The following is an 8,878-nucleotide window of genomic DNA, read 5'->3' as shown; positions in this document are numbered from 1 at the left end:
CTGGCTGAAACTTTCTCTCCCTCTTCTTCTCATGCTACCTGTCACTCTCCTTTAACTCCTCCGGTGACTTTCTTTAATTCGAAGATAGTTTTTTGCCCGGCGCTCACGGGAGCCTGCTCGCGCTGGCTCCGCAGTAAACAGCTGTTTGCTTTTCACCCAACAACGACAACCGCCTCACGAAACGCTATGTTGTAGTGTTAATAAACGAAACAATTTAACAACATTGCTTGTCAAAATACCTATACCACAGGACATTTTTATTTTTTTTAAGCAATATTTTTAGTGGCCCGAGCAGGCAAGTGGAAAGTACGTTATGCTGGCCCGGGGTGTCTAAATAGTGCTTCCGGCCCAGCGGGCCATTTATAATGTCAAGCCCTGCTCTCTGTCACTGTGCATGTGTGTAATGTTTGTGTGCAGTGTGTGCCTGCGTGTGTGACTGTGTCTATGAGGGAGAAAGGAAAGCTCATTTTGGCCGCGGCGGGAAATTGATTTGACAACATAATACTCGATGTTCACGATGTGGTCATTTACGACATCGCATGGAGTGCAATCCACGATGTATCGTGTAAACTCGATATATCGCCCAGCCCCATGAAACTCAGCAGTCTGTTTTTATCTGCAGCTCAACATGGGCACCTTCCACAGAAATGACTACGGTCTGATCTTTGATGGATAAGTAACATTTGCCACTTCCAACAAGAGCAACTTTAATGTACATGAAGTGTTTCCTGTCTTAAGAGACTTTATAACCAATACATTTCATTTTTTAAGGGAACTATGATTAGTGATGTTCTCAGCAATTTCACAATCTTTGCTGCACTATAAATGGGTTTTAACGGACAATGGGTGGTACAAGTTCTCATAACTGGAAGACGGGCTTGAGATCTTGAAGTGATTTTAAAGTGGACTTATGCTAATTTCTATATCTTGGGTTTCTACCAGTAAATGCTTTGAAAAACTCATTATTTTTCTCACATTGACTTTATTGGCCCATTATTACATCCAAAAGGCCAACACTCTTGAATCCTTAAAAAAAAATCTATCAAAACGCAATTATTCACTTCAAACTCTGATCAAAAGTTTTAGCTCCGGCCTTTTTAAGCCTTTTTCATTAAAAGAAACTCAGGCTGCTCTGACGCTGTGATGGCACTAAGCTGCACTTCCTACTTACATATTTATCTAGTTGTGAGATCACATTCACAACCTTTACATAATCCCTGACGGCTCATTCAAGAACACTTAGTTTCTGAATAATGGCCTTGTGCATCTCTAAGTGGATTGAGCACTTTGATACTTAAACAGCACCTAACGGAAAAAAAGACATTTTTATAAAAGGGGACCTATACAATTGTAAGTACAACACTTGTACAAATTGAGACTCAGTTATATGAAGCATCAATTCATTTGTCAGTTAAGCATCAGTATTTCCCTCCGTATTTTGCAAGACTTACCGATCGTTCGGCTGGGCATGGAGGAGAGGATCTTCATGGTTGCAGAGGACCATCGTTCCCCTATGAGGGGGTCCGCCTGGGTTTCAGCGTCCTCCCATTCTGCGTCCCTCTGCCTCCTTCCCTGAAACTCACGTAACTCACGTCCAGGGCCTGACAGGAAGGCAACATTGTCTGTGGAGTTGAAGGACATTTCAAATGAAACTTATTGCTACTGCTAGGAAAGAAAGACAACGTTTGATGTATTGACTTTTTTTAACCCTGAATTCTAAAATGTGAGTATATAGTGCAAAGACAGTCATGTGATGTTACGAATATACACATGATGACCCAAAAGTTTATTTTACTCAAAAGACTTAAGCAAGTTTAAAAGATGTAGCAATCAATGCTTTATTAGCTTTCAAGAAGCGCTTAAGCTTCATCAAATAGATTCAGATATCTTTTTATCAATGCCACATATTTCTTAGTGTATAAATTGTGTTCTCAAACCAAGAGTACCTCGCTCCTCCTCGTCCAGTTGTCTCTGCAGCTCCTGCAGCTCGAAGGCGTCAGAGTCAGACGCTCCTCCATTCTGACTCTGCTCTGCTATCAGCTGGCTGAACGAGTCATGAACACCTTCCTCGTCTATTGGACTCCTGACAGAGGGACACATGGATATGAGTACAGATACAAAGACAGAAAAGAGGGGGACACAGGCTCAGAAACAGAGACTAGATTCAAACACTCTTTGTATCAGATCCAGAGAGCCACATACAACCCTACAGATAAACACAATGACAATGTGACTTAGTCACCATTAGTCTCGTGGGGGGGGAACTTAAACCAGAAAGCCCAGGAAGAATATTTAAAGTCCTTGTGATTCATATGTGGGCAGTACAGCCTAAATTGCCTGTGTGACCCTCTTCCTGCGCTATCTAGACATTTTGTCAAAACCTGCTTCTTTTTGTTTTAGTCTTACAGCGAGAAATCAAACAAGAAATAACTGCAAGTACAGTTCCCTGTGAGTCAGTACTTTTACACAGATAGCATAAGAACGGGCCCCGCAGGCAAAACAGACCTGTGCTGTGAGATATAGTGCAAACAAACAAACAAACATGTACACTTATTGTTAAAGGCTTTGAACAGAGTAAATACAAGCCTTTCAATGCAGCGCAGGTTAGAAGCTAGTTACATGGTTTAAAAGAGCGTACATGAAAGCCCTGGGAACCTGCGCACTCTAATCTGCCTGTGAGTTTAGTGTCTAACAAGACTTCAAAGAGCACATCTAATCCTGTCATCTCGGTTCCTTATTTTCTTCCCACCCTTACGGCATTCAACAGCCTGCTTGAAACCAAACCCAGACACAAACAGGAGGAACGTGAAGAGATAGAGAGGACGACTTAGTTACTTACTCCAGTCCAGCTTCCATGAGAGGGTGGTTCAGGTCAAAGGCAACATTTCGAGCCATTTTCCTTATCTAACAGTCTGGAGCTGTCGGGCCGTCGGTCTCTTTGTCGACCAATCGTAGAGGGATCACACCCTCGCCTGCTCAGACCTGCACTCCACTCCCACCATGGTGTTTTCTTAGTCTACCTGAGAGAGGAGGGGAAAAGAAGGGGAGGCGGAGCGATGAGACTTACAGGTATGGGTAAGGAGCCAGCAGATTTCTGTGGAATCTGAACGCTCCTGCCGTGTTACTGCTTGCCTTCACACATTCTTAACTGCATAGTGAGGGCTAAAACCTCGGGGGTGTTCATGACATTGACAACGTCACTTCCAGCTCCGGGTCTCATTCACACGTTGCCTGTGATCCAGACACATAAAAAGAACCTTCAAACATTGCCCTGTATAAAGGGGCCCTATCATGTTCTTTAGGGTTCTCCCGTTCCTGTAGTGTGTTATATAGATTTGTGTGCATGTAAATGGTCGGCAAAGACTAAAATCCCAGTGTTCCCTCCAGAGGGAGTTTCTCTCCCACACACCTCCCCCCCCCCCCTCGATGTCCTCGAAACGACCTCCTACTTGGTACGTCCTTNGTTCTCCCGTTCCTGTAGTGTGTTATATAGATTTGTGTGCATGTAAATGGTCGGCAAAGACTAAAATCCCAGTGTTCCCTCCAGAGGGAGTTTCTCTCCCACACACTCCCCCCCCCCCTCGATTGCCTGAAACGCCTCCATTGGACTCCTTTGTTTACTTCCATAAAGAAATGATATCACTATGTAACACTCTCGCTTTTATTAACCAGCGCTCTGACACATTGTACGTGATAAGCTAAGAGGCAGGACATCTCCAAGCTGTTGACCAATCACAACAGAGCCTAGGGCTGCTCGATTATGGCAAAAATCATAATCTCTATTATTTGGTTCAATAATTGTAATTGCGATTATTAAATGTGATTATTCATCGACTTTGAAAACATCCATTTATTGTACTTTAAAACAAATACAAATAATAATTTGAACTTTTTAACTGTTGAATTATACGTTCAGGGTAATCAACTGAAAAACCAATATAAAATAAAATAAATATACATTCATGTCTACATTTAAATAAATAATATCAAAATAATAAATACCAATAAGCAAGATCAACAAACATGTTGCAGTGTACTGTCACAACCTGAAAACTCCTTAACATATAGCCAACATTTTGGTAAAACATATTCAACATATCACTCACTCCACTGGGTCAATAATTGATATCATGATTATTAAAAACAATTATCCATTTACTTTGAAAACATCAATTTATTGGAGAAAAAACATTGAACAGTATGTTTTTAACAGTTGATTACCCTGAACTTTAAGTATAATAAAAAAAAAAAAATTTAAAAATCGTTTTATTTCGATTACGTTGTTTTCGTAATCGTTGCAAGCCATAATCGTAATCGCGATTAAAATATGATTATTTGAGCAGCCCCAAGAGAGCCGGCCAGCTAACCAATCAGAGCAGACTGGCCTCTGGTTTCAGACAGAGGGTGAAAAGAGGTGCTGCAGCACAGGCAGTATGAGAACAATAAAGAGCTTTTTGAACATTCAGGATGTTAACGTGTCACAGTGGAGGCCCAAAATACAATTATGAACCCTGAAAATAAGTATTATATGTCCTCTTTAAGATCTTGCACAGAGATGTTTGCATGCAGTCATCAAGTGGGAGGTGACGTTGACTCATGGAGTCATTTTGTCCCGGGTCATGAGAGCTCCATTGTTGCCCTGCTTGTGATAAAGACTGCGGTCAGAGTCAGATGTATGAAATGAATATTCATGGCCTCAGACAGAATGATGTATTGTCAGTGTTTGCAGAGTGTGTCATATGGGAGGTTTAGAGGAAGCGTGCTGGTTCCTCTGTTGCAAGTCCAAAAATCGTTCATGATAACCTTTATCAAAGACTCCGAGGGGACATGTGCTGGTGTTTTAAAACAAGGATTCAAGAAAATTGGATCCAGATATTCATTAAAAACTAATAAAACCTCTTTACCAGATTCATCCAAGTTAATAAACCCCCCCCCCCAAAAAAAAAACCAGATATATATTCTGCTAAACGACGGACCTTTGGACAGCAGAGAGGGCCATGAAAAACAGCTGATCAAATCAATTAGCAGGATTTTTACGAAAAACAAAAGAAAAAAGCATAACAATGCCAAAACAAAGGGATTTTCCAGGCATTAAAGTCACTGATTTAGCCTTACATCTTCAAATAGGGAATCCATCAACAATGTATCAATTGATTTACAAAAAATGTAATTACAAAAAACATGATTCAATGTTGTTTCATACTTTTATGTTGATGGTATCAGCACAGTTGATGTGCATTTAGATAATGTTACAAGTTAATTTGAGAACATTGTTCCTTCAAAAAAACGCATATCTGAAACTATAAAGAAAGGCATCCCTGTCCATCACTGCCAAACATCACAGAAAAGCGTAGGTACAAATGACTCGTGAAGTTTTGAATAAATGTATAATAAATCAATTATTTGAAGACAATTTGCATCAAAAGTAAATGATGACCCAGCAGCAGCAGCAGCTCTGTTTGAGAGGATGCTGAAAAGGGAGTTTAGTCTGGCTTTAAGGAGGGGCAATTTATATCGATATAAAGAAGAATTGATATGGTCTTAGATTAAGGATATCGTATTATCACAAGTATCTTTCCCTGGTGTTAAAGGCTACATTTAAGTGATGATTAAGTGATGTAATTTACCTAAATATGTAATTTACTTAACACTTTGTCAAAGCACCATACAATTTACTTACACAATTGATAATGAGATATCTTATCTCCTTATTAGATAGCCCTATCTAGTTCATCTCAGTAAATGGATGTCTATGGAATTGGGAAACCAGCTTTTCCCCAAAGATAAATATCTAGGCCAACTACTTATTTCAGTTCAAAGTTCACCGTAAAAACCACTTCCTGTTGACATGCACCCAGTGGTTTAAAATAGTGCCTCTTAGGATTTTGTACGTTCATGAGAAAGATCTGAGGGTTCAGGGTTTGCAGAGGGTTATGCTCTGCAGTACAAAGGAGTATTTACCCTGCAAACACAGAGTATTTCTTGAGCTCTACATTCAACAAAAACTCCCACAGACATGAAGTATACTTGAGTTTGGCTCATTCAGAACAAAAGCTAAGTTCCCCTTAAACTCATGTATTGCTTGCTTAAGCACAAGTTGTTCCCAGCAAAAGGCTCCTACGTCATAAACATAGACTGTGCACTCATACTCACTGCAAAGAGTTTAGGATTGAAGCATTAAACACGTCACTGTTGGTTGTGTTTGTTTAATGCAGGGCATTGTGTAAAATGTAATGGCCGAATGAAAACAAACAATGTGTGAGTATGAAACCAAACGTTTGCTTGGAGTGGAGAATTTCTGGTTCTGGTCTGGAGGGAATATGATATCAGCTGCATGCATAAAGCAGGGCGCAGCTCTGAATGTCATCACAACACACTGACTCCATGACTGAACGGCTCAAATATGTCCCTGTACCACCTTCAATCTAAAGCCCGCTTTTGTGCTGGTTCGTTTTTGGCAATCGACTGCACACATATGCTTTTGTTCCTCTCAAACACACTTTTTTTATTACCTAAAGTTTTCAGGATCATGTTACATTCGCCTAACTGAACTTGTTTTCTATTCCACATATCTGTTGTAGTCGATCCCTTTTTATGTGATTTAAAATGCTGTGTCACCTCTTTAGGGCACAGAAACAAACACAAAGGCTTTTAGCAGCGATGCTGAAGTAGCTGTTTTTTTCTCTAAAATGTGTTCATTTGACTCTTTGATACTTTGATACACTGATGTTGAAGAAGTCCTGTGAGAAAATACAATCTGTACAGCAGGAGCAGGATATTGTGGGGGTGGGACAAACATCCAACACAACCAACAGGGGGTCAGAGAGTTGAGCTGCACTAAAGCCAAGTAAAATAAACTTCAAAAACTAATTAGAATACAGATGCAGTCGACGTGCTTTAACATAACAAGTTAATTTGAGAACATTGTTCCTTAAAAAAAACGCATATCTGAAACTACTGCACAAGAAAGGCATCCCTGTCCTCAAATGAAAACACTGCCAAACATCACAGAAAAGAGTAGACACTTTCCAGTGGATAACAGACAAAACAGAGGGCAGTTATCAGCAGATATGAGGGTGAGAAAAAAGGGTAAATGGAAGGAAGGGGTGTGAAGGAGTGTGTCTACGCTGACAGCTTGCAACAACTGCATGGAAACCAGTTCACAGGGTGCTATGAAAAAACACAATGGAGGGAGCAGAGAGGCACATAGCTACAGTAAACATGGCAGCAGGGATTCTTGTATTTCAATACCCTCATGTTATCTGTTAAGCCTCAGGAAAGGGAGGTTACAGTGTGAGAATGGTTACGATTATAAAAAACTAACTTACATTTCTGTGGTTTTAGTTATGATCTCCTTTTGGTGTAAGACATAAGAAAAAGGAAAAGGCATGGAAAGCAGAGGAGACAGGGAAGAGTAACAGGGGAGATGCAGGCAGGCAAAGAGAAAATGTGCATTCAATTAACTCTACTGTCTCTAACACGGTCAGGCATGCATGTACGTACAATATCAGTCTGTTATTGCAACCTGAGGCATGTCGGTCCGCCTTCATTCAGAAAATAGGACATACAATTATGGGTTTAATGTTGGCTGGATGACAGGCCCTGGAAACAGTGCAGAAACACATGTGGCAAACATATTGCTTACGTTTCTGACATTAAAAAGCACAAGTAAAATAGTTCTGCCACAACAAACTACCCTGCTTCTGCACAATGGAGAGTCATGTTAAGTAACCAAGTAGATTTACTCTAGTACCGTACTTAACTTAAGTACAATTGTGAGGTACTTTGTACTTCTACAAAGTACTCCACTACATATATTCAATACCAGATTTATGTTAATGATGTGAAATAAAATCAATAGCTAAAAGACTTTAGTTACACCTGGAGTAAGTTCACAAGCTACCCTGCAGTGACTACCTGCACCTTTACCAGCTTTGATAACACTTTAATGCATCAATAATTATGATCAAACATGTTATATATATATATTCTAAAATAGGCCAATATGCATACTTTTTTGTACTTTAAATGTAATCTGATGCTCATACTTTAGTAACATGTTGATTGCAGGACTTTTACTTGTAACAGAGTATTCCTACACTCTATTACCTCAACTTTTACTACAAGATCTCAGTAGTTCTTCCACCTCTGACAATGAGTCAGTGCAGCTGTAATAGCTTATGTAGGCTTTTTCAGTTGAACAGGCACACATCTCAGAACGAAACAGGGCAAAGTCCCACCGTTTTAAAAACACTGGCTTCTTCTGTGTATGGTGTCTCCCAGTCTACATGTTAACTAGTCAGTGACGGCCAGCGGCGAGTAAGAGCTTGTCAACCTGTCGACGAGCTTAACAAAGTTCACAAACTCTTACATTGGAGGTCACGTCAAATATGGTGTTTTACGTCGCGAATAAAGCCTTAAAACCTGGATATAGACTAAAGATAGTTCACTCACCTCTCCGCAACTTGACAAACCAGTCTACTCTGTGCTCGAGTATCAGTCAAAAATACTAGTCTCCACGCGCAACCGGACAGTTTGGGAGAAACCATTTTACTTGGAGGGGAGTTTTTATTTTGTACATCTTCAATACGAGACTATGCATACCAGTAGCTTGAATTTTAGTTGCGTATGACAATTTCCAGTTATTGGGTTAAAACGTTCGTGCGCTCCAATTCATTCATGAGCTGAAATAATTATCGGAATAACCGTCTACTGATAACGATGTACCTTAAATGCGCCCCTTGCAGAGTTTCCTCTCTTGGGTGAGTCCTATTCAAGCTTGAAATCCCTCTACAGGTCCCAAACATAGGGTCCCAAACAATGAAAAAGTACACAAAAGACCACTTTGTGTGACAGTCAGTGTTGTAATTATTGACAT

General features: G+C 40.2%; 1 protein-coding gene across 1 annotated transcript in view; it reads right to left on the bottom strand.

The window, feature by feature from the left end:
* tmc6b (transmembrane channel-like 6b) overlaps window positions 1–8,523 on the bottom strand; it is a 20,921-nt gene extending 12,398 nt beyond the window's left edge. The window contains exons 1-4 of the mRNA XM_010785647.1: window positions 8,455–8,523; window positions 2,840–3,020; window positions 1,947–2,083; window positions 1,452–1,622 (exon numbers count right to left, since the gene is read on the bottom strand). Coding sequence (XP_010783949.1) covers window positions 1,452–1,622; window positions 1,947–2,083; window positions 2,840–2,895 — 364 coding nt within the window. The 5' untranslated portion in view covers window positions 2,896–3,020; window positions 8,455–8,523. The remainder of the gene's footprint in view (window positions 1–1,451; window positions 1,623–1,946; window positions 2,084–2,839; window positions 3,021–8,454) is intronic.
* Window positions 8,524–8,878: the final 355 nt, after the last annotated feature.

The sequence above is a fragment of the Notothenia coriiceps genome, unplaced genomic scaffold (genome assembly GCF_000735185.1).
Source record: "Notothenia coriiceps isolate Sejong01 unplaced genomic scaffold, NC01 NC01_scaffold00028133, whole genome shotgun sequence".
Taxonomy (NCBI): Eukaryota; Metazoa; Chordata; class Actinopteri; order Perciformes; family Nototheniidae; genus Notothenia; species Notothenia coriiceps.
Note: the sequence above shows the minus strand (reverse complement) of the source record. Positions and strands in the feature narration are given on the sequence as shown.